The sequence below is a fragment of the Ostrea edulis genome, chromosome 7 (assembly GCF_947568905.1).
Source record: "Ostrea edulis chromosome 7, xbOstEdul1.1, whole genome shotgun sequence".
Classification (NCBI taxonomy): Eukaryota; Metazoa; Mollusca; class Bivalvia; order Ostreida; family Ostreidae; genus Ostrea; species Ostrea edulis.
The window spans coordinates 56,163,956-56,191,624 of record NC_079170.1 but is presented as its reverse complement, the minus strand read 5'-3'; the positions used below and the strand labels follow the sequence as shown (position 1 = coordinate 56,191,624).

Here is a 27,669-nt window from a genome sequence, read left to right as displayed (position 1 = left end):
TACATGTTCAAATGAACCAACTACTTGGATTGAAAAACATTTCTTGAGTGTCTCTCAACAATTTTTTTTACCAAGTTCTTTACATTCTGTACACAACGGATAAATTTTTTTGGCTTCATCTGGATCATTACCGTCTTCATCAGTATGAAGATCATCGGAACCACAGTAATAACATATTTCCTCAAAACCAGCAGAAAAATAAGTAATCTCTATGTTACATGAACATGTTAGGTTTTTTTCCACAAACACACTTTTCAATACATGTTTGTCATCATCTATTTCTAAATCATCAAATGTACAACCACAAGAGTACTGAATATCTTCTAAACACTCCAATAACTGTTTCCTCCTTTCACCCCGCATTTGAGAATAAAGAACCCGAGGGTTTTCACATTCAGAACATATAACAACCATTTCAACATTTTTGGCCATCTGAGATGATGGAGAAAAAGGTAACCCATGTACATTTGATGGTTTAGCTGTAAATGATGGCCTAAACCTTTCTGAGGTTTCCTTACCTATAAATCTTCAAATGATTTGTATTTATCAGCATTTAAAGGCTCTGGATCAGGTAAATGATGCAGACTTTCAAAGATTTCAGCCGACAACCTAGGCCTCTTACAAACTCTACAAGACACTTTACCACATTTTTTCACACTGAACATATAATGTCTGATTTTGCAATGTTCATCTACAAATATGTTAAACAATTTCCTCTTTTTAACATCTTTCTGGGTAGTATCAGTGGTTTTTAGATCAGGATCAATTTTAAGTATTAAGTATCTCTCTATGTAAATCAAAAATTTCTCCTTCAGTTGCCGGCTGAAAAACTTTCAAACTTTGACCCTTTCACTTTAACCTTGTAATGACATTGGATAACAATATACGGACAGGCTCCATTGAATCTAAGACTTCCTCCTCAAAAGAGGGATATTTTTCCACTAATTTTCTGATAACTGCAAGAGAATTAGCAGAGTCTAACTGTTTTTCAAAATGCTCAGTTTTTTCTCTCATCAATCCAACTGATTGAAAGCCTATGTTTAAAACAGACATTATTCTCTCAGCTGGATTTTTCCAGCTATTTTGAAGTGGAGTCCTGGCAACACAGATCATATCTAAATCAAAAATTAAAAACAGACACAATAAAGACATTTGAACAGAAACATATGTAAGCCTGTGATCAGGTCCCCCATCACTGTACATGACTAAAATAGGTTTAATTTCACCGTTTTGAGTAAATGACGATTTCAAGATTCCTGCAAGTTCTGTAGCATGACGCCATGGGGAAGAAGGTTGAAATGCTGTTTCTTTCAAGCCAACAAACACAGTACCACCATAAAAAGTGGATTCAATTTCACTTGGGATCTCTGTAAATAAATTTACAGTAGGTGTGACAGAAAATTTTGTGAAGTCATGATCAACTTCAAACTTTTTCCCCATGGCAACTATTACTTGTTTTCCCCTTTCTACACTAGCTACTGGATAGCCTGGCTCCCCAACTTTCAATTTGTGTTTATCGTCCATGCACACAAAATTACAAAAGTCTTTATATTTGATTGCAAACTCTTTATGATACCTAAAAATGGAGGAAGCATAGTGCATGTCTATGTGTGTTTTTCTAAATTGACGACTTTGGATCATAAATTTTACTTTAAGTTTCCCTTTATATCTACGAGAAGCTTGAAAGTTAGGATGTCGAGGCCAAAATTCCCAGCGTAACCATTGCTCTGAAGGAACTGGTGTGTTATCAGGCAATTTTGCTTTAACTTGTTCGTACAAGTCTCTCACTGAAAAAGCATCAGCCAAATGAGTAATTACTTCCCCCTTGTCCATTTGATCATGTCTACGTTCATCGACAGAAAACTCAAGCTTCTCGTTGATATACTTCGGACATTCAGAGAGGAATATATTATATTTTTCTGGTTGGCCAGAATTATTAAGTCTCAGATCACAAACTAAGTCTGTATCTTCATTGTCCAGAATTTCACTAATGCGTGCATCTACTTCAGACTGAGAGAACGTGAGACTTGCTGACTGATCCCCAGTTAAACGACGATAAGCTTCCCTGAGAAATGATGACTTATTTGAGATTGCACTTCCAAACAAACTCAAGAATTCTCGCCTCATTGACCGAGTGTGGTAAACTGGTAACTTTTTTCGTAGTTCACAAGCAACTTCCATATTTTTAGACATAACATTACTTTCAGACATGTCATTGGGTATTTTCCAAATAAACATAAGATGTTCCTTAGCTCCAGTATAGGTAAATTTAGCACATTTTACAGGCACCACAAGACCTTTAAAGTAGTCAAATCGACCTAGAGAGAAATAGTCACTGTGAAGTAAAGCTGTGTGTATGGTCTGATATCTGGCTGCTTTGGTCGGATTTGTTGTTGATGGTGACAAATACTCCCACCTACAAAAATCAATTTGAACATGATACAGAACAAATTTTCTAGCTTTATTATACCACATCTCCTATTTTAAAATTAACTTACAATTTAAAATTTTTAAAAAACTTAGTTTTAAACAATGGAGATGTGGTACATGTATAATTGTCAATTTATGTAAATTTTTGATAATATTCAGAATGTCCAGGCCTAGGTACATGTAGGAGTATACATGTCATGTTATTAGATTTACATTTTTTTTTGTACATACAAATTTTATTGATTTGGGTCGATTTAGAGCTTTTCACATGGGAACAAAAACTAAAATACACTGGAAAAATTGTTTATACCTTTCTTTGTCACCTTGGAATACTTTTTTTGAACTGCTACACTCAGTTTTATACTTCTGGGATACAAGAAAATCTGCATACTTTTTCAAGTTACAACCAAAGGTGCAAACTACTTCTTTGACAGCTGCCCACTGTTCTCGCTTCAAAAATCCATTTTCACTCATCAATAATATTGCCGTAGAATGGCTGCGAAGAACACTTTCCTTTAGACTTTCTGCATCAATTTTTTTTCTTTTTCTGAGTTCTGGTTTGTAGTAGCCATGGAGATGTGATAGTGCATCTGGTACACCACAAGCCCTGTTAGCTAGAGTTTAGTGGTTACCGTCAATAAACCATAATGCATCACATAGGGTATTAACAAAAGTGTTTCCAAGTGAGTCCTTATTTGTAGAAAGAAACCCAACATTTTGGGATTTAAGCCATGTAATAATGTCATTATATAGTTTATTCTTTGAGTTAAATTCATGTTTCACCTTTGGTAGATGATTTGCCTTATTTGCACCAGCCATAAGTATTTTGAGGGCATCAACTTTCGTACAAGTATTTTCAACATTTTGATTTTCATCAACATTCACCCTGTACTCAATATATGGTCCTAGACATGGAATTGCATCTCCTAGTTTCGTATTAGGATCTACTTCAGTTTTCAATTCGTGTTTAGTGGTTCCAATGTGAGCCGTAATTCTGGCCGTTTGAAGTTCTTGTAACGGAGGCTTGTGGTCGACTTGTCCAGCAACAAAATCATTGTAAATATCTAAAAATGTTTTGATATCACTTGCATTAAAGGCAAACCATCCTTTCTTTTCATGTATCCCCTGAATTACACGCGATATTATGAAAACCATCGCTTTTGCAAAACAGTTTTTGTCCACCGGAAATAACAAAGTGAAACGAAGTACGTTTACGATACCGGACCGGACATAAAAATATTTTTAAAAAATCGGGGCGGGGCAATTTTCGAGGGGCGGGCGGGAATGATAATCTACTAATTAATTTTACTTGGCCTTAATCAAAATAATAATCAATGTATGTCACAACAACCATTACCTAAGTATGTTACTTCAAGCTGTGCACTGACTTAAAAAACTTCAGAATCATATCCCCTTAAATCTGATTTTTATATTGATTTTGTGTTAATTATTTTTATTATACTTTCATGTAAAATACTCGGATCTGATACGTCGAGAAGCATTTGAAAAAACATATTGTTACCCTCTGAGAACAGAAAGCACACACCCCAGGGTGATAATATCTAGCAACGGGTAACAGTACTTGACAACGGGTGATATTATAAAAAATTATCACATGCGTCAAATTTATGCACATACGGTTCGCCGTAGATTGTTAGACGATGTCATTTGAGCATTTGTAATAAACACAATTAAATACCTGCATCGATATACGAAATATCGCAGTGACAGCTATTGATCAAATGTCAACAAACGTAAGTTTTTCTGCTTTCCTGTTTACATAACATTCAGTATAATAAAACAAATATTGCATGTAGCTGAGGTTAACGTTGAAATTTTCACCCCTCGAGAAACCATTGACTACGGCTACGCCTCGGTTGACAATGGTTTTCTCAGGGGGAAAATTTTTAATGTTACCTCAACTATATGCAATATATTAGCCCTTTCCATCACCCATACTTAGATTGAACATGTTGCTTATGTCAGTTATGCTGAAACATATGAGACAATACATTTGCAGTGTATTTTACATTTATCTTTCCAGTGTATGTCAAATGTTCCTAAACTGACGAATCATCTACTTGGAGATCAATGGATAGAAGAGGTCAATGAAGATAACCCGTTAGGAATGGGAGGAGAGATTGCCAGATCTTATGCTGATTTGATGAAAACAATGTGGTCTGGAAAGTGTAATTATACAGTTCCAAGAAATTTCAAGGTAAGTCCTCAACAAGTGAAGTCATAGGAATGGGTTGGTGGAGAATTTCCTCCAGGTTTCGGGGCCAACAATGCTGAGATTTTCTCAAATCTGAGATTTCTCAGAATATTGTTTTTCTCACCCCACTGTGCCACCATATAAAGATTTTCTCAAACTCACATGTTTTTGAGATGTCATTACCACACCTGAGCTGAAAGCTTGAGTGAGCTTTTCTGATCGCCTGTTGTGCGTCATCTGTCTGTAAACTTTTTACATTTTCGACTTCTTCTCCAGAACCACAGGGCCAATTTCAACCAAACTTGGCCAAAAGCATCCTTGAGTGAAGGGCTTTCAAATTTGTTCAAATGAAGGGCCCGAGATAATTACAAAAATGTAAAAACAGGGTGGGGTCATTTAAAAATCTTCTTCTCAAGAACCACTGGGCCAGAAAGCTGAGATTTACATGAAAGCTTTCTAACATAGTGCAGATTGAAGTTTGTTCAAATCATGCCCCCCCCACCCCCCCCCCCCCCCCCCCCCCCCAGGGGGGGGGGGTAGGATGGGGGGGGGGGGAATCAGTTTTACGTAGAAATATATAGGGAAAATCTTTAAAATCTTCTTCTCAAAATTACTGGGCCAGGAAAGTTGAAATTTACATGAAAGCTTCTTGACGTAGTGCAGATTCAAGTTTGGTAAAACCATGGCCCCCGGGGGTTGGATGGGGCCACAATAGGGGATCAAAGTTTTACATACAAATACAGTCAAAACTGCCGTAGCGACCCACTGTATTAAGCGACTCACTGTCGTATGTGACCATAAAAAGTTCCCCCAAGACATTACTCTATATATTGTATCTGTATTAAATGACCGCCTGTCTGACGCGACCAACGACCATGATTTTTACAACCTTTTCGTGTATTTTCATGAAATTTTACCTCTATTTAACGATTGTACGTTTTTCGATTACAACGCGATTACTACTTTCGATTTCGGTTGAGCCGACTATTCTGGGAATTATCGCCCCTAACACTTTCGTTTTCAAACGCACGACTATTCTGGGAATTATTGCCCCTAACACTTTCGTTTTATAACGCATAGTTTGGTGGTGATCTTGTTTAGTAGGCCCTCTGAATAAATTATTATACTCAATCTGTCAACATGCAGGGTCATGTGTGGTTAATTAATAAAACCCAAGTTGTTGTTTATTTAACAAAATCAAGGATCAGGGAATCAAGGCCGGTGTATTTGAAGGTGTCGTGAATTTCGACAAACTTTAAGAAGTGCCGGGTACGCTAGATCGGAAATGAAAATCTACTACTTGTTATACCATTATGTGAAAAATTTGCCTGATTTCAATATAAATCAGGTAAATATTGTGCTTAGGACTGAAATTTTAAAAGGAGTATTCGCAGTTTTCCTGCATGAGATACGTGAGGTTTCCAGAATAATGACCGGAACTAGCGGCTCACTTTGACATGTCCCGAGTATTTGACACGTTCGAGTTTTAAGAAATTGCCTGCATTGTTCAAAGCTTAAAAGATTTGCAGTGCATGTACAATGGATATTGTGATTTATTTAATGTTTCTCAAATGGAATAAAATATTTTCAGCATGTATTGTACAAAAGGAGACACAACACTTTCATCATTTGCTTTCTTACCACAAGCATTGCATTTTTTAGTTACACTGTGCAAGTAGGCTATACATAAATACTCTTTAGAACAAAGTGTTTATAAGTTTTAGAAAATTTACATGCAGGTCATAGATGAGATTTAAATCTCATGTAAATGTGCAATATGAAATGCATGTTTATCATTCTTAAACAGATGAAATGTAATTTTTGATGAATAATAAATTATGATAGATCTACAACAGCAGGAAGGCCTCTACCAAAATTGTAAATTTCACGATCCCTGGGGTAGGGGTTCTGACATCAGGGTGGGGACCAAACTTACTATATAGTGTTTATGTGTAAAACACTTTAATAACATTTTTAGTGTTATTGATACTAAATTGAAACTAAATGGATATTTAAAAAGAGCAGGTAGTCTTCTACCAAAATTGTAAATTTGATGATCCCCAGAGTAGGGTTTCTGACCCCAGGGGCCAAACTCAGTATATAGTATTTATGTGTAAGTTTGCTGATACGGTATAAAATCAGAAAAAGATGTACAAAAATTTCACAACCCAGGGTTTTGACTCTAGGATATGGGTCTAAATTAGTCATATATTGTAATGTTATAACACCTATTGTATTTGATATGTAAAGCCTATCATCAGTGAATGCATTTTTCAGTTAAAAGAACACATCTTGTTTGATACTGTTGCTGAACATTAGAATTTAGCTTAGATATTGAAAACAGGAAATTTTTTCAAGATTTCATAGTCCTAGGGAGTAGTGATACTTTTTCACTAGTACTCAGTTGACCGATAAGACCTGTGGGCCTCTTGTTTTTGTGGCGATAATTTCTTCGAATCGTGTGGATTCCCACATATGTACATATATTAATATCTCATAAGGGGTCATCTCAAAAGCTTACAGAAAGTAGAAACTGACTATTCAGAATGATTTTTGAGGGTGGTCGGTGCACCATGGGGAAATCACATATTTTGGATAAATTATTGGCTCTGTATAGAAGTAATTTCATTCTAGAAGAGGGGAGGGGTACCTAAGATTTATACAAGCTATCTGCACTTCAGGTGCCTTTGTGGATTTCCTATTTCATCCCTTTTTTGATTTATATAATCATATCATGCTTTTTGGAAGCCTTGCAGATTGACTTTCTACCAGTAATTTAAACACACAGTCAACTAATATTAAAATCAGACTTCTTAGATCCACGCCGTATACTCTGCGTAAGTGAGCGTATCTTAGGATCTGATTTTAATTAGATTGCTCACAAGGCAAGAAACAAAAATTTGTAAACAAACAGGGGGTCCCGACTTCGGGGCACATTTTCCAAGTAATTGCAAATTCCTAAAGAATTTTGGCTAGCGGCAGGACAGGAAGATGTCATACTACAAGTCTCTTCAACTTAAAAGCCATCTCATCTTTTTTATTTGTCACAATCTTGCCTGCAATGATAGGAAAGGGCTTCTTCTCTTCCACTGGCAGCCAAAGAAGAGGTCACAGAGTAAGTGAGTTACGCATCGTGTGATTGGCTTGCGAAAATCCCTAGACTAAACAATTGTAAGTGCGGTATTTTATTATAATGGTAGAAGGCCAATCTCTAAAGCTTACAAAAAAGCATGATATGTTGCATAACAGTTGCATAAATCGAAATTGGGATGCAATAGACGGGGAATCTACACATTTCGAAAAAATTATCGCCACAAAAAGAAAGTCAAGGGGAGGGGGGGTAGTGGTGCCTTTGCTTCTACATGTGACGTCATTAAATGATTAGAAAATTACATGTAAAGCACATGTTAACGCGTTGTAGTTAATGTAAACAATAAAGCGAAAATAGATTTTATGGAAAGTAAGGCCGTTTGTAACAATGAAAACACATTGAGTTATTTTGTCAAATCAACGGGATACCATTAATCTAATAAACAATTGAGTATTAATGTAGTCAAGAATTATAGACTCAGTCTAAACTATGTTTTAACGATCTCAAATCTTTTATCAAAAATATTTTAGATGGTACATATCAAATCGGGTTTGCAATTCTATTTTACCGATAAATGAAAGATTCACAATACTGTAAGTCAAGTTATTGAGAGAATAAGCTAGTAAGTAATTTAGTAAGTAAATTATATACTCTTAAGATAAATAAAATTATTAAAATATGTAAATACTTGTACTTTATGCATAATGTTAGTATTCATAAATAGTATACAGTCCCTGAAACGTTCTACTTTCCCACTTGAACGGTGAACGCATACTATCACCGCATCATACATGTACATATGGACTACCCATATGGGACGAAGATGTTCCCTATTGAATTTGGGGTCAAATGTCAAGCACATTGGACATCGAAGTAGCAGTATGGTTTTTGGGCTCTAAAGCATTATCCTTTCCACCTACAGTCACCATGTCATATATATGGACTACCCATGGGATGTAGATGTTCCCTATCACATTTGGGGTGAAAAGGTCAAGTGCACTGGACATCGAAGTAGCAGTATGGTTGCCGGGCACTTAAATCCTTTCCACCTAGTCACCATATCATACATATGGACTACCCATGGGACGAAGATGTTCCCTGTTGATTTTGGGGTCTGAAGGTCAAAGGTCAAATGCACTCCTAAAGAAGAGACTACCCAAGGTTTTGTCATGCCCTTTCTTTTTTACACTCAAGAAAGAGGTAATTTATACCTATTAACAGCACCCTTTGGGACATAGAAGTAAGGGGGGGGGGGGGGGTGGTATTTTTAGTGAGTATTGTTCACAGTACCTCTTGTTTATATATAGATTATAGTGCAATAACCTTCCACCTGTGAGTTTTAATTCAAATGTTGTGAAGCACTATTGTTTTCAATTTTTTTATTTGCTCACCTGAGCTTTTCTGTCCATCTGTAATTTTTTTTTTTTTTATTATATACATTTTTTACTTCTTCTCCAGAACCACTGAGCCAATTTATAGATAATCACGAAAATGCGAAAAAAGGGTGGGGTCATTTAAAGATCTTATCAAGAACCACTGGTCCAGAAGAGCTGAAATTCATATGAAAGCTTTTTGACATAGTGCAGATTCAAGTATGTTAAAACCATGGCTCCCGGGGGTAGAATGGGGCCACAATAGGGGATCAAAGTTTAACATAAAGATATATAGGGAAAATCTTTGAAAATCTTCTCGACGAGAAACACAGGACCAGGAAAGTACAAATTTGCATGAAAGGTTCCTGACATAGTGCAATCATGGCCCCTGGGGGTACAATAGGGCCACAATAAAGGATCAAAGTTATAGTTGCCAACCTTCAACATGTAAAAAGAGGGTCATGACCCTCTTTGGAAAGCAAAAAATTTTGTCATAATGCGTAATGGCATTCACGACATATTGATAAGGATTACATACATACCTTATAAGTGTTTATATTTCAAAAATATTTACAACAGAAATGTGTGTAATGTGTACTATTTTATTGAAGATATCAAAGCATTGTAACTGATAGTGGCATATTTTGAAATTTTCAAGACTGATGGAGATGGACAATATACAAGGCGGGACACAGATTGATTAAATTTACATGATAAGAGGGCATCTACGGTTTCATTGTTCAGTTCAGACCTGAATTCAGTGTGTATTTTCTTTATATGACAGTTATTATAGATGACTAGAGTATTTTTTACATGATTTTTCATTTAGGCATATTTTGTCTTATCATTTTTAGCTCCAGACCCAAAAGACAAGTGAGAGTTACACAATGCACAATAAGCTTCATGCTGTCCTGAATAACTTTATTTTTTACCCATGACAAGTCTTTTTCCCAGATTTGTTGGTAGGAACATAAGTATCGATCTTTATGTTTTTCTTGACGTGTCTGCTGGCCCTGATAAGGATCTCTTCCTGGTGGAAGCCATTCTACATGAGGAGTTAAATCCCGATTTGTCAAAATAACTTGCAGATAATTGATAACACCTGCTTTGATAAATTATATGTAAGGTACATGGCCATCGGCATTGTTTACGTAGATCCAAGCTTGTGTTGCAAACTGGAAATTACATGCGTGAACTATTTTACAAAACCAAATCCGGAAATCGGGTGAAAGGTTTGACCCACTGGGTCATAGAAAATAATCAGGTTATGGGTTGAAAAATTGAGTGTAACCCCAAAAAAACCGGGTTAGTTGGCAACTATGATCAAAGTTTTACATACAAATATATAGGGAAAATCTTTAAAAATCTTCTTAAGAACCAGTGGGTCAGAAAAGTTTACATTTAATATGAAAGCTTCCTGGCATAGTGCAGATTCAAGTTTGTAAAAATCACAGCCCCCGAGGGTAGGTTGGAGCTACAATAGGGATCAAAGTTTTATATATTTATATCTAATATTGGCCAAGGTGAATCAGGTCTGTGAAGTGGCATCTTGTTGATATTGATTGGGCAGTTGGGGTTCAACCCTCTACATACCTACCCTCACCCACCCCTTCATCCACTCCCCACCCTAACCCCTTCATCCACTCCCCACCCTCACCCCTTCATCCACACATGGATATAGAGGATGGATATATGCTTTGTAAAAATATTCAGACTTAAATATTCAGGAGCCAACATCCTTAAGAGATCCTTTTAGATATTTTGCATGACTAAAGTCAGTGTATGGTTGATTTTGCAGGTACAAGTTGGAAAATTTGCACCCCAGTTCTCAGGATACCAGCAGCAGGATTCACAGGAACTACTAGCATTTTTACTAGATGGTCTACATGAAGATTTGAATAGAATTAAGAAAAAACCTTATATTGAATTTCAGGATGCAGACAATCGTCCAGATCAGGTACAGAAATATTTTTTTCTTAAAGAGTTTTAGCTCACCTGAGCTTTCAGCTCAATTGAGCTTTTCTGATCCCTCGTCCATCTATCTAAACTTTTCACATTTTCCAATTTCTTCTCCAGAACCACTGGGCCAATTTCAACCAAACTTGGCAAAAAGCATCGTTGGGGGAAAGACTTTCAAGTTTATTAAGATGAAGAGCCATGCCCCCTTCAAATGGGGGATAATCACAAAAATGCAAATATAGGGTGGGGGTGATTTAAAAATTTTCCTCTCAAGAACCACCGGAGGGAAATTTACATGAAAGCTTTCTGACATAGTGCAGATTCAAGTTAGTTTAAACCATGACCCCCAAGGGTAGGTTAGGGCCACAATAGGGGATCAAAGTTTTACATGCGAATATATAGGTAAAATCTTTAAAAAAATCTTCTCAAGAACCATCAGGCCAGAAAAGTTTAGAACCATTGGGCCAGAGAAGTTTACATTTACATGAAAGCTTCCTGACATAATGCAGATTCAAGTTTATTAACATCACTGCTCCTGGGGGTAGGATGGGGCCATAAAAGGTGATCAAAGTTTTACAGATGAATATATAGGGAAAATCTTTAAGTCCGTCGACATGCATTGTGCGTTTATAACAATTGAACATTTTAAACTTCTTAATAACTACCAGTCCAATTCTTTTCAAATTTGGTATGAAGCATCTTTGAGACAAGGGGGACATAAATTGTAAATTTCAGGACTCCAGCTCCCCTGGGGCCCAAGGGGTAAGACAAAAACTGCCCAAAATTGACCAATTTTCAAAAATCTTCCTCTCTAGAACCGCACATGTGTAAGAAAAATTAAATGCATAGTGATATGGAGCAGGAAGGCCCCTTACAAAATTATAAATTTCAGGGTAGGGGTTTTGACCCCAAGTTAGGGCCAAACTTTGTATATAGTAGTAAAACACTTAAATAAATTCTTTAGTGCTATTTAGTGTAAATTGAAACTAAATAGATATTTAGAAAGAACAGGTAGTCCTTTACCAAAATTGTAAATTTGATGATCCCAGGGGTAGGGGTTTTGGTATCAGGGTGGGGCCAAAATGGTCAGTTATTAATTGTGTGAACAATAGACATTTTTAACTTCTTCTTGACAAATACCTTTCCAATTCTTTTCAAATTTGGTATGAAGCATCTTTGGAACAAGGAGGACATTAATTGTAAATAATAATTAATTTCAGGATTCCTGCACCCCTGGGGCCTTAGGGTCGGGGCAATAATTGCCCAAAAGTGCCTAATTTTCAAAAATCTTCTTCTCTAGAACTGCACATGTGTAAGAAAAACTAAATGCATGGTGATGGAGAGCAGGAAGGCCTCTACCAAAATTGTAAATTTGATGATCCTCGGGACAGGGGTTCTGACCCCAGGACTCGACCAAACTTAGTATATAGTATTTATGTGTAAGTTTGCTGATACTGTATAAAATCTAAATGCATACTTAGGAATTGCAGTAAAGGATGTACAAAAAATGGTGAATTTCACATCCCAGGGTTTTGACTCTAGGATGGGTCCAAAATAGTCATATCTTTTAATGTTTTAATGTTAATACACATATTATATTATGTAAAGCCTTTCATCAGTGAATGCATTTTTGAGGGCATTGAAGCATTAAGAACACATCTTGTTTGATACTGTTGCTGAACATTAGAATTTAGCTTAGATATTGAGAACAGGAAATATTATCTGGATTTCATAGCCCTTGGGAGTAGTGAGTACTCTGGTGACCGATAAGGCCTATGGGCCTCTGGTTATTATTTTGTCAACTTTCATACTGTGCTAATGACTCATTCTCTTTACAAAGCCAGAGGTTAATCCTTATCCCACTGAAATGAAAATGATATAATATTTGATTAATATTTTAGAAATAAATAGCGTTTTTAGCTCACCTGAGCTGAAAGCTCAAGTGAGCTTTTCTGATCACCCGTATTCCGGCGTCCGTCCGTCTGTAAACTTTTCACATTTTCAACTTCTTCTCAACAACCACTGGGCCAATTTCAACCAAAGTTGGCACAAAACATCCTAAGGTAAAGGGAATTCTAAATTGTGAAAATAAAGGGCCAGGCCACCTTCCAAGGGGAGATAATCAAGAAAAGGTAAAAATAGGGTAGGGTCATTAAAAAATCTTCTTCTCAAGAACCACTGGGCCAGAAAAGATTAAATTTATATGAAAGCTTCCTTATATAGTGCAGATTCTAAATTGTTAAAATCATGGCCCCCGGGGGTCAGATGGGGCCACAATAGGGGATCAAAGTTTTACATACAAATTTACAGGAAAAATCTTTAAAAATCTTCTTCTCAAGAACCACTGAGCCAGAAAAGCTGAGATTTATATGAGAGCTTCCTTATATAATGCAGATTCTAAATTGTTAAAATCATGGCCCCCGGGGGTCGGATGGGGCCACAATAGGGGATCAAAGTTTTACATACAAATATATAGGGAAAATCTTTAAAAATCTTCTTTTCAAGAACCACTGAGCCAGAAAAGCTGAGATTTATATGAAAGCTTCCTGATATAATGCAGATTCCAAATTGTTAAAATCACGGCCCCCGGGAGTCGGATGGGGCCACAATAGGGGGGTCAAAGTTTTACATACAAATTTATAGGAAAAATCTTTAAAAATCTTCTTCCCAAGAACCACTGAGCCGGAAAAGCTGAGATTTATATGAAAGCTTCCTGATATAGTATAGATTCTAAATTGTTAAAATCATGGCCCCCGGGGGTCGGATGGGGCCACAATAGGTGGTCAAAGTTTTACATACAAATATATAGGAAAAATCTTTAAAAATCTTCTTCCCAAGAACCACTGAGCCAGAAAAGCTGAGATTTATATGAAAGCTTCCTGATATAGTATAGATTCTAAATTGTTAAAATCATGGCCCCCGGGGGTCGGATGGGGCCACAATAGGTGGTCAAAGTTTTACATACAAATATATAGGAAAAATCTTTAAAAATCTTCTTCTCAAGAACCACTGAACCAGAAAAGCTGAGATTTATATGAAAGCTTCCTGATATAGTATAGATTCTAAATTGTTAAAATCATGGCCCCCGGGGGTCGGATGGGGCCACAATAGGGGGTCAAAGTTTTACATACAAATATATAGGAAAAATCTTTAAAAATCTTTTCCCCAAGAACCACTGAGCCAGAAAAGCTGAGATTTATATGAAAGCTTCCTGATATAGTACAGATTCTAAATTGTTAAAATCATGGCCCCCGGGGATCGGATGGGGCCACAATAGGGGGTCAAAGTTTTGTTGGGGTTTTTTTGTTTGTTTTTTCTCTCGTTTTTTTGTTGTTGTTGTTTTTTATATAGTGCAGATTCAAGTTTGTTAAAATCATGGACCCCGGGGATTGGATGGGGCCTCAAGGGGGCATCAAAGTTTTACATACAAATTTATAGGAAAAATCTTTGAAAATCTTCTTCTCAAGAACCACTGAGCCAGAAAAGCTGAGGTTTATATGAAAGCTTCCTGATATAGTGCAGATTATAAATTGTTAAGATCATGGCCCCCGGGGGTGGGATGGGGCCACAATAGGGGGTCAAAGTTTTACATACAAATATATAGGAAAAATCTTTAAAAATCTTCTTCCCAGAACCACTAAGCCAGAAAAGCTGAGATTTATATGAAAGCTTTCTGATATAGTGCAGATTCAGGTTTGTTAAAATCATTCCCCCTGGGGTAGGATGGGGCCACAATAGGGGATCAAAGTTTTACATACAAATATATAGGGAAATCTTTAAAAATCTTCTTCTCAAGAACCATTGGGCCAAAGAAGTTCACACTTACATGAAAGCTTTCTGACATAGTGTAGATTCAAGTTTGCAAAAACCATGGCCTCCAGGGGAAGGTTTGGGGCCATAATAGGGACTACGGTTTTACATGCAAATAGATATGGAAAATCTTCTGATATGGACCAAGGTGACCCAGGTGAGCGATGTGGCCCATGGGCCTCTTGTTTCTTTCAGTGAACATGGAGTTAATGAACTGCTCTGGCTGATCTGCTGGTATATTCCATGATGCATGTTAAGGTACCTCTTTATACTAATTTTTTATTTAATGGCTCATTAAAACACCTTTTATGAAGTATGATTTCACCATTGAAAAACTTATACAAGCTCTCAAGTATTTTAAATGAATTTTTTGTGATTTATCCCAGAATGATAAAAAAGGTGCTTTGTTTGCAAATAAGATACTCTGGAGTCCAAATTTCGCTGTAATTTGATGCATAATATGAATATCTAAGAAAATATGCCTAAACGACTCAGATAGACATTCTAATTTTTTAAATAAAAAAATATTTATGAAAATTGAAAACATTATTTGGTAATATTTTTCAAATCTACGGATAAAATCTTCAAAAAAGATGTCAATTAGAAAAAAAAATATATTAAAGAAACATATTTTAAAAAGAAAATTTTAAGTTTTAAAGGACACTTCACATGTTTCTAAACTTTTTAATTTTTTCAGCAAAATTCATTTCATGCCTAAAACTACTTTACATGATTGTGTTTAAATTAAACAGTTTGTGGGGCTTAGATTAAATCCCTATTGTGGTTAATTATCGCAGTATTTCAGTGAACAAACTATTAGAATTAATAAGCATAAGGAAGACAAAATGCATATAATTTTGTATACTTTAAAAACATGAGATATGTGTCCTTTAACGAGCCATTAAATAAAATTTTAGTTTAATGAGCTACCTTAACACATCATGGAAAATATACCAGCAGATTAGCTATTGCAATTCATAATGCCGTGTTCACTGAAAAGCATTATATTTATCTTCCTCAAACGAAATTTGGGAATATGGTTTTTACTCTGTTTCTTCTTCTAATGTATGCTATTTTGAAAACTGGTTACAATGAAGACTTAAAGGACACAATGCATGTTTCTAAACTTTTTCATTTTTTCAGCAAAATTAATTCTTTTCATGCTTAAAACTATTTTAAATGTGTTGTAAATGAAATATTTTGCATAGTTTTCGAGTTTGAAAGCGATGAAATTCAAATCTTGCAATATGCATATTTACTTTCGCCATTTTACGCGCCATAATGTGTGACGTCATATGCGCCCTCGGGTTTGAAAACATCTATTAGCCATTTCATAAACAGATTAGATTTAATCGACAAAAAACCAATTATCACGTTAACGGCTTGTAAATAATAATGCATTAAGATGTTTTGTGCCGTGCTTGGGTGTACTAGTTGTCGGTAGAAAGGAGTTAGAGTATTTTTCTATTTTTCAAAGAAAGGTACGAGAAAAAAGATGTGGATAATTTTTTTGTTGGAGCAAGAACTTTACATTAAAAAAACCACCCAGTCACCGTTTCAAAAACCGCTTGGACAGAGACCCTGATAAACTGCGAGAAAATGGATATATTGAAGCTATAAGCACTGGTAGGCCTATAGCATACATTCTGTTTTGCTCTTCAAATTCAATACACACTCGGATAAACTGACCTTCACCTTGTAACAACATATATCGACGATACAATGTAACTTCTACCAACTGGTAGATTTACAAAAAAAATTAAAGATACAAAATAATTGAACTTTTAATTATACAAATAATAGAATATTGTATTTCCTAACTTTAAATTGAATTATAAAATTATTTCTTTATTGAACTTGTAACATCTTGAGTGTGTCTGTATAACGCCGTGCTCCCACTTCGTACTTCCTAACGACGTGCAGATCACAATTCAAAAATAGTAATAAGATTGCTTTATCAAAATAAAATAATGTGATTTCCATTTTAAATTTGATTATTTTTATTGATATTGTGTGTGTTATCTTTTTCTTTCTTTCCGAAATGCACCCGTGACAGTAGCTTGGCCTAGGGCCTAGTTGTCAACAATTTAACATATCATAATTTGTCTAATCCAAAAATAAATAATGATTGCACTGTTTATTTTAGAAAAACAGCACCAATTACAGATGTATAAAGGAATAACATCACCAAACAGTTTGTAGACAGCGACCCATATAAACATTATTTACTCACAATATCGCCGATTTCATACACGCTTTACTCGTTATATTTGGGTATTTACATCGTTATATGTGTGCACTGGTGGCGAAAACATATAGAACTCGGAAAATTTGACAACATCGATTTAAATGTTGTTGATGGTGAATAAATTAGGCCCCTAAAAGTTGAGTTTTTAATATCTCACAGTACTTTCGTAATCTGAAGGGCGCATGTGACGTCACTGTACCACGTGACTACCTACCTAATTAACTAGACTTTTTTAAATCGAGGCTTAGATTTAAGTCTGTATTGTGGTTAATTATCGCAAAATTTTGACGAATGAACTATTAGAATTAATTACTATAAGCATAAAGAAGACGAAATGCATGTAATTTTGTATACTTTGAAAACATGAGATGTGTCCTTTAAGAAATAAAAGTAAAGAAAGTTTGAAGCCTGTAGATGTATTCTGAAGTAAAATTTGTTTTTAGCATGGGCTGTTTTTGAACCAGGCTTTTTGATAATAAAGCTAATTTTTTGTATTTTGGCATTTTATTTAATGTTATCGTATGTAAATCTTTAGGCATTGCGAATTATTTTCCAACTTGAATTCAAAAGTGTCTAAACAGTTGTTGTGCCGGCACCCTGCATCACAGTACAGACACTGAGAGTTTGCGTACTTGAAAAGTACTGGGTCCGTCTAGCTTTAGCTTCCGGTACCTCCAGACCATATATCACGATATAAAATAGAGGCGAATATGATCTTTCAACAATTTATTAAACATAAAACTAAACTAAATTGCATTAAACTTCCATAATATAGACATCATATGGCCGTTCTCTATAAAAGGAATAAGGATGGATGTTTCGGAGGGAATCTGAGGATTTGGTGGAATTTGGTGGAAAGTGAATATATTCCCCAAATCATGAAATATAAATTTCCCTCTCTCACCTTAAATCTTAAACTGTGATTTATTAGTTTCAACCTAACTTTGATTCATAACTTCAGTGTTTTGTCACTATTATCACCAAAAATCAACACTTGGTGGAATCTTGGAGTTGGAGGAACACTGGTTTAATCAATAAATATATCTAATACATAATATTAGAACTTATAAAATCTTCTCATTAGATTTGTCTTTACAAATTTTCTTACATTTCTCCTTTCCATCTTCTCTAAATAAATTTCTTCTCTCTAATTTCTTTTTGCTCTTCCCTCAAATGCTGGGATACAATCTCCGCCAAATAATTCAATGCTGCCTGGTTTTATACTAACCATGTCCTAAACTACCAGGAGTGGCTCGGTTATTTTTCAACCAATCAGAACGCTGAATCGTATTCCGTGCGGTGCAGTCCATGCAGACGAATGGAGGAGTTTGTAAATGAAACTAAGTAAATGTTTGTAATTTCTAAGTCAAATGACATGTAAAATTCAAGCGAGCTTAACAATTAGCACAAATATATAACACAGAACAGAGCTCCAGATAAGGTGCATATCAGCGTAAATACTCATTAAATTTTACCAAATACGCATTTAAGTTGAAAATCATGCGTACAATTACGCATTAGCGAATGTAAATACGCTTCACACTCCCAAAGTAATGCGTATTAATTAGTCCATGTATTTGTGATACATGTAGTATGATATAGATATGAATGATCTATTCATATGAATTGAGGTTAGCCCAGGGCTTGATCATACATGATATTTAGCACTATGAAACACGTTTTGATGACAATCACAATTTTGAAAAATTGGAAGAATTAACTCAAAACACTATTACATAGGCCTACGTGTTATACTTTCTTTCCTAAAGAGTTATTGTGCGGTCGAAAGTACAGAAAAAAAAACTTGTATTATCAATCGTGGACGAATGATATACAGAATTGGATCATAATCATGTGACTGAGTGTCTGACATATTCAAATTTAATGCATCAATGATAAATATCAAATTCCCAATGACAATGATTAGTTTTAATAAAAAGAACTACAAAGGATTTTCCCCGTAAATAGCTGGAGCGGCCATTTAGTATAAACTTTAAGTTAAAGTTTAACGGAAGAAGTATCATTTATCTGGTGACATTTTCTGTGCAAAAGAATACAGATAATCAGTAAATTAACAAAATACACTTTTGAATTTTTCTGAAAAGCAAAATACTCATTGATTTGAAAACAGGGAGTAAATTCTTTTTGTGATAAAAAATTATCTGGAGCTCTGACAGAATGTATTCTTCACCGATTCCCTTGATGAAATGGCTTATAGCAAAGGTAAAGTTGAAACATCCATCGGAGATCGAAAGTTGGCGAACGGTCAGTATAAGAATAAGGTAAAGTTGTCAACAATGTGTACAAGCATACCACATGAAATTACGATACATATTATGCACAGTTAGTAATTATAGATTACATGAATAATATCAACAAGATATTAATTACCAATTGCATCATAATATATTGTATTTGAGCGTTTACAACGAAAAATAAACAACTTGAACACTCGAACATGCACAATCAAAATTTGTGCGTATGTTGAATACCTACTTCATTAGAAGTAATTAAATGTTTAACTGATAACTAAATTAACTCATCATTTATATACAAATTGTATCGATGAGAATTTGAAGAGGATATTCTTGATAGTCCAGGCACTACACAGTACACAAGTTAACTTTTGACTTCCATAATTTTGACAACACACATTTTGATGACTTTATCATCAAGTTTGTGTGCATATTTTGTTGTAGTATTAAATGTTAGCTGTTAACATTCACCTTTAGGCGTTTTGAAATAGAAAGTGATATATATCAACAGAAAATTATATGACGTCAACACTTCTTAAAACATTGATATTTTTATAACATTGTAGTATATACATCTTGTCATACTGATAACTTACTGTACATACTGGTCACAAACCATGATAGATTTTTTAATGCAGCAAGATATTCATAATCCATCTGTGTGTCTATAAAATCTTATTCAGTGATCCAAAAAATTTGTTTCTTGAAATCTCATTCTGTGATACATAAAATGCCTCTCTTCTGAGAGAGAGTGTTTCTACAAGATACTAACTCTATCGTGAATACCCCGCTTATGTTGAAGTGTCATCAAGGTCCCATGCCTTGAATTCACCTTGTTTATCTCGGAAATGCAGTAAATTTTCCGGTCTATTGGATATACCTGGTTTCATTACTTCATACATTCTAGCCCGCGGCTATTCACACCAGTTCTAACTGGAGATTGCACCATTGTGAATGGTTTCAGCGAATAAATGAAAGGAAATGTGCATCCACCACTATTACAAGGTTTCCATGTTGCGGTGATTAGTATGACTGCTTGGGTATTTTGTGCAGTCTTCTGCCATAGATGTACTAGGGGTAAATTCTCAGCTCATTATTCGTAATTCCACCCAATAACATGGATAGTGTTTTAATGATTAACAGTTTGATAGATAAACGCAAAGATTTTCAAAGTGTACTTTAAGTTTATAATCAAGACAATGATAATATACAGAAACAGGGTTCAAAGTAAATTACTATGACAGTTGCATAAAAAAGGAGGCAGAAAAGATTTTCATCATTAAATACGTAATACACAGTAAAGACGAGCTCTCACAATTAAAGCTTCAAGCCATGACACTGTTGATTATTATACCCCCCGAACGAAGTTTCGGGGGGTATACAGGAATCACTCTGTCTGTCCGTCTGTCCCGTCTGTCTGTCTGTCTGTGCAGATTCGTGTCTGGGCCATAACTTCTTTGTTCTTTGACATAGGCATACCATATTTGGCACACAGGTGGATCACCATGAGACGATGTGTCAAGTACCTTCATGACCTCTATATGACCTTGACCCTTGACCTCAAGGTCAAAATTAAAGGTTTTTTTTTTTTACAATGGATTTGTGTCCGGGCCATAACTTCTTTGTTCTTTGGCATAGGCATACCATATTTGACACATGAGTGTATCACCATGAGATGATGTGTCGGGTACCTTCATGACCTCCATATGACCTTGACCTCAAGGTCAAAATTAAAGGTTCTTACAATGGATTCGTGTTAGGGCCATGACTTTGTTCTTTGACATAGGCATACCATATTTGACACATGAGTGTATCACCGTGAGACGATGTGTCGGGTACCTTCATGACCTCTATATGACCTTGAACTTTGACCTCAAGGTCAAAATTGATTATAGAGTTTTGACAGTCATACCATAAGACATGGGTGTGTCACCATGAGACTATGTGTCATGTACATTCATGACCTCTTTATGACCTTGACTTTTGATCTCAAGGTAAAAATTATAGGTTTATACCATGGATTTGTGTTCGGACTATATCTTCCATTTTCTTCTACAAAGGCATACCATATTTTTACACCCAGGAAAGAGGTAATTTATACCTATTAACAACAACCTTTGGGAGATTGGGGTAAGCGGGGGGGGTATTCTTAGTGAGCATTGCTCACAGTACCTCTTGTTTAAAACTCAAATTTTCTACACAACCCTCGTCTTTATCAAGAGACATATATTACATAAACAAATATCACACACCACGAAAAAACTATATATATATATATATATATATATTTCATATTGCGAGGGTATGCTCAGCTTAGTGGTGCTGTTGTTGTATTTGAATTGTGGACACTATTTTCAAATATATTATAAAAACAACATAACATGTCAATATCAGCCCTCGGGGGGCCCATGGACCTCAGAAAGATATCAGAGTCTAGGGTTGATATGGGGTGTGATACAGATTTATTTTTACAGTATGAAAATGAATTTTAAACTATTGATTTTGAGGTCACATGGTCAAAGCCCTGAAAGGTCAAGGGTTAAACTGGACATAGTAATATATTGTCTCCTATATTTGAAGAATTATTTGCTTGACACCAAACTTGGTACACCGGTACAGCATAAGGAGTAGATGACCCCAACTGATTTTTAGGTCACATGGTCAATCCACTCTTGACATAGGAAGATATTGTCTGCTCAATATTTTGAATTGATGATACGTACTACTATCAATTAAATGATATGTGTGTATAACACTTTTCAATTTTGCACCACATGGAGGCATATATGTTTTACAAACATCTCTTGTTTCTTATCATTTAATTATGTTTTTAGAATAGAAAAACAAATAGTTTCTCTCATCAGAAAGCTTGAATTAACGTTTTTGAAATGGCTCGTAAGAATACCTATGCGTAACAATGAAAACAACAACAAAACTGGCTGTGAGTTCAGGTCAGTTAGGGTTACTGTGCAGAATTAAATGGATTATTCGCCAAATTAAAGGTGCAATGGTTAAAAGCTGAATTAGATATAAAGGAAGAGAACAAGTGGTGACTGGATGTATGTTGCATTGCATTCGAGGAGACGTTGAACACTGGTGGTGTCGTAGGAACGGTGGAATGTGACTTGACTCATCTCAATATCAAGTAAAAAGCTCAACACCTCTTCATCTAAATTACCGTCGTTGACCCCCATATAACGCAGTTCAATTTCATTAATATGTCGCAGATCAAAAGTCGCTGCTTGCTCCGTCATGTTATCGAACTCATAAAGCAGACGATACATACCAGGAACTCGTGTTTACCATCTGTCTACTTCTACCAGTCAGTGTCCTAACTCATCAAGTTGACTATTATGCAACGTCAACACTAGGCCTATGTGTGTTGTTTCTTTAAATTAATTTGTATTCTATTCATATCTTTGGTTGTGTTTATTTTTGGAAGCATCAAACAAATACATTTCGTTTACAATGCTAGTGGGGAAATTCCTGTTCTATAAATAGCACTAATATTAGAACAAGGAAGACGCATTCCAGAGAAAAGTAGTCCTGTGTGCTTAGTCCAGATGAACTCCGAACAAATTTTTTTTTTTGACTAATTAAGAAATCAAACGAATTTTTCATCCAATCAGCATCGTTGTTAAGTCATCATTTTAAAAGTTATTAAATGATATTGAAATAAGATAATATCTTTGTAGGAAGTAGCCAGTGAATCTTGGAGTATCTACAAAAAGAGGAACAATTCAGTGATAGTGGACACATTTCATGGATTGTTAAAATCAACAGTGCTTTGTCCAGAGTGTCCCAAGATATCTGTTACGTTTGATCCATTTTGTTATTTGTCATTGCCAATGCCCGTTAAAAAGGAAAGACTACTAGAAGTGTTTTGGATACCATTACTGCCAGAAAGAAAACCGATCCAGGTAAATATGACAGAAGTTAGATAGGAATCATGTTTTGTTCTTGAAGCTATGACATGCAAGTTTTCATTAAACCTCTATAAAAGTCATTCTGTAAAATACATTGTTTGATAAATGTCAAATTTCTAACTCTTCAACAGGTTACTCAGTTGAATTAATGGTAATTAGTAACACAATCTGCTTCGGTGAATGAGTGAATCCGTTAGTTATTATTGTGCAATCAAGGCTTTCTGGGGTGAGAGCTTCAGGGCATTGTACAGTATTAAATGTAATCTGTGCTATTTGTGCACATCAACTCAAAATGAAATTAAGATAAATGAATGTTTTATTTTTGAGGCAGTTAATTCTGCAATCAATTGACTTCCTTAGTTGAAATTGTCATATTTTTTGTTTATTCTGGAAAGCATAGTGACACTTTGGGAACAATATCTGTCCATCTGTCTTGTCAGTCTGGTTAAGAAGTTTGAGTTAAAATTCAAAAGCTATTTATTATTTAATAAACAACAAAAACAATGAATTTTCTGTTTATTACATTTTCTTCTATTTTTCCTTCAGAATTTTTAGCTATCCCTGTATAAACACAGTTGATAAATAGAAATCACTTGCACCATGCAAGGATTCGCTTTCAAACAAACCGATGGAGCGAGAAATCACCATCTTGGTTCTTATGTACTTTATTGATCAAAATTGAAAACGCAAAGTGGAGTTTGCAACGATTCTTGATAGCAGAAGACATGTGTAGGCTACCTATGTAGGCCTTATGTTTACTTCACTGCACAAGATCGACTTTTAAGTTGCTCCTATAGACAGAAATCTAGGCCTGACATCACACAACATACATCATGTACCAAGAAAAAGCTGCAGTATTTGCTTTGGTAAAAGTTTTAAACTACATTATGATTTACCATAGCATGCAGCATTGTCCCCAATTAAATCCAACACAGTAAAATGTAAGCAATATTCACAGAGTCAATTGACATGAAGTGACGTCATCTAGCTAGTACATTTTGCAAGCCATGACGCATTTTATGCTTTGATAGGTGGATCAATCATTATCAGGTGATAACCCTACTAAGACCTGATAATTTGTGATATCTCCCTGCTAAACAGTCCATGATAGTTTTTATTATCCTGAAGAATCAGAACGTTAAAAAAATATCAAGTACTTATTGACTTGTACATACTACATTGTATTTCTTTTTCGTTTAAAACGTCAACAAAATTTGTAACTTCTTTTTCTGCAGAATATTCTGATAACTTTTCAATAGTTTTCGAGGGGTGAAATCAATGTTACCTTCAACTACGTGCAATATTTTGTTTTACACTCAATGTCATACATTTATTAGATGTTTAAAAGAAAGTAAAACACTGAGGTTTAGATTGAGAAAGTTAAACTAGTGAATACTTTCGATTATGACGTCACAGTAGAATGACGCAAAAACATTTCATAACGTATTTCAAAACAAGACTGTAAACATGAAACAGTGAAATAAGAATGGGAAAATTTTTCTTCTCATTTGTTATTTGTGACCATTGATGTTGATACTGAAGTCACAATTAAAATTTATTGATTAACGACCTGCATATCTTTAATTGATTGAGATTACCCATTGTACGAACGACACTCGCTTCATCAAATGTATATATATAACTGACTCGGCCTAAATTGCAATAAAATCAGTAGCGAAGAAGTTTTCAACATTTCGTTCGTGTTCAGCTCGCCATGAATTGACCCTCTCTATTCTATATTTACATTTATTTGTAAATATAGAATAGATGATGTCAAATTTTAAAAATGCAAAAATTTCGTGACGAGCCCCTGTGTCCAGACTAAATATGCTTCTCTTGGATTTTGTTTGCAGTTTCTTGAAAGTCATTCCCCAAAAAATTTCTCGCAGCTCTACAAATTGAAAACACCGATGGTACATTGTTAGGGGTACAAATATTTCTTCTTAATAAATTTTGTCCGATTTCTCTATTATATACACTCGATTTCTTTTTACAGAAGTACATCCGGTGTGAGCTTCGTTGGTGACACTTTCAGTGCAAGAGTTCCCATGATTGACAATTTTATAACGTGGCCTTTGTGACGCCTAATTTCTTAATGATTTTACCATAAAATAAACCCTCGGCATGTAATTTTAAAATCAACGTCATTGTTTTAGTTGGTATTGGTTTCCCCTTTTCATAGAGTCTCTTCCATCGTGCTAAAAGATTATGTAATGACACGCTAGTGTAAAGACACGTGTGCCCATCTAAAATTATTTTCATTCCCACCCCTTTAAATATTGGTCCAATCGCAGTGATTGTTCTTTCCTTGATGCGTCATCATTGACAGATTTGTTTTGAAATCAACTATCCGGGACCGCGAATGAACTTGAGAAGCTGAGTCATTCACACTTACTGTAAATTCACAGTAATGCCAGTGCTGATCAGCTATCTTCAATCAGGGGAAGTGTCGGAGTAGAATATTTACCCTGTATTGTGCATGAGTCCTTATACTAGTCAGGGTTGTGCAGATTTGTAAAATTGAGAAATTATTTAGGTACATAAACTTCACATGCATAATATCATGAAATTGAATAACGGGGTTTTTTTTACAAGAAAAAAGAAACATCGGGTCACATTGCAATTTATTTAAAAAATTAAAATATCAATATTTAAATTCTGTTTCCTTCTCCGTAAGTCTTTCAAATACCTCTCTCATTTCCACTCTCATTTCGTCAACCTAGCAAAAATAGCAGAGTTCATGGACTTTATGATCTTTGCGGCGTCTGACTTTAACACACGTTTCTTCAGACTTTTTACGTTCTTTCAAAATTTCTCAGCTTTACAATGCTGTCAAGTTTATAACTTGGGCAAGCTGTCACAACGATTGGACCTTTCATGTCATGTTTTGTACACATAGCACATCATCCCCTTTTCGCCGTCATCGAGCCATATTCTCCCCGTCTTTCCACTTTGGTTAAATGCAGATGCTTTCTTTTCGTTTGAAGTAACCCTTGCGTTGTTCAACTTCTGGTTTAAATACATTTTGGAAGGTTTGATACACCAGGAATGTCTCGCCAAGTGGCAAAACCTCAACCGGAAATTGAACTTCAATTATAATAGGACTCGGATCGGTCAGAAAGAAAAATGTTGATCGGACAATTACGGTCGCCAAGTGGGCGACGAGAACGGAAATTTTGGGTGCCCACAAGCAAAGTTTAATTGCCAATGCGAGTGGGTGAGTGGTAATTTGGAACCCTGGTAAGATCGCGCTTGTAATTTCCAGTTTGCAACACAAGCTTGGATCTACGTAAACAATGCCGATGGCCATGTACCTTACAGAGAAGTTATCAAAGGAGGTGTTAACAATTATCTTTGAGTTGTTTTGACGAATTGGAGATTGAAGTCATTATGTGAAATGGCTTCCACCAAGAAGAGATTCTTATATTGCTGCCCTAGCAGACACACCAACAAGAAAACGGTCCTTATGTATCTACCAACAAATTTTGAAAAATAACTTTTCATGAATTAAAAAAAAAAGAACGGGCATGGAGGACAGCATGGAGTCTTTTGTGTAACTTGCACTATTGGGTCTGGAGTTAAAACTTACAAAATATGTGAGAACGCAAAATTATGTAAAAAATACTTAGCACAAAAGTCATCTAATCATGCACTGTTGTCATTTTTGCCATGATCTTTGGATGTTAACATTGTAAAGAAAATACACACCGAATTCAGGTCTGAACTGAACAATGAAACCTTAGATGCCCTTTTATCACGTAAATTTAATCAATCTTTGTCCTGCTTTGAATATTGTACATCTCCATCAGTCTTGAAAATTCAAAATGTGCCACTGTCAGTTACAATACTTCCTTTCAATAAATAGACAATGCACACATTTCTGTTGTAGTTATTTTTGAAATATAAACACATATAGCACATATAATCCTAGTAATTATGTAGTGAATGCCGTTACGCATTATGACCAGATTTTTTACTTTCCAAAGAGGGTCATGACTAGTGATGGGCAATCGGACCAAAAACCATAATCGATTATCGGCAATAATCGGACACATGTAATCGATTATAATCGGAATTGACATGTAAGTGTTTCCCCTCATAATACATAACAGAATCATTAAATGTATGGAAACGACATTTGAATTCTTTGTCTCATTTGTTCACAGTTGAATAAATCAGAATATCAATATATCAAGTCATGGAATTTATCTATTATCTCAATGTATCAATGATATCAGAGATACACTCCTTTATTTGAATGTTGTTGTTACCATCCTTCACATCTCCCACCATTTTGTTTGTTTATTTTTGATCGGGTTTGACATACAGAAAATAAAATTTGAAGAAAGTTGAACTGATTTC

At 35.3% G+C, this 27,669-nt stretch overlaps 1 protein-coding gene across 1 annotated transcript in view; it reads left to right on the top strand.

The window, feature by feature from the left end:
• The window catches only part of LOC125653309 (ubiquitin carboxyl-terminal hydrolase 15-like), a 122,137-nt gene that overhangs the window by 28,390 nt on the left and 66,078 nt on the right, over positions 1-27,669 (top strand). Inside the window, exons 7-9 of the mRNA XM_056145760.1 lie at positions 4,475-4,648; positions 10,908-11,066; positions 23,077-23,301. Coding sequence (XP_056001735.1) covers positions 4,475-4,648; positions 10,908-11,066; positions 23,077-23,301 — 558 coding nt within the window. The remainder of the gene's footprint in view (positions 1-4,474; positions 4,649-10,907; positions 11,067-23,076; positions 23,302-27,669) is intronic.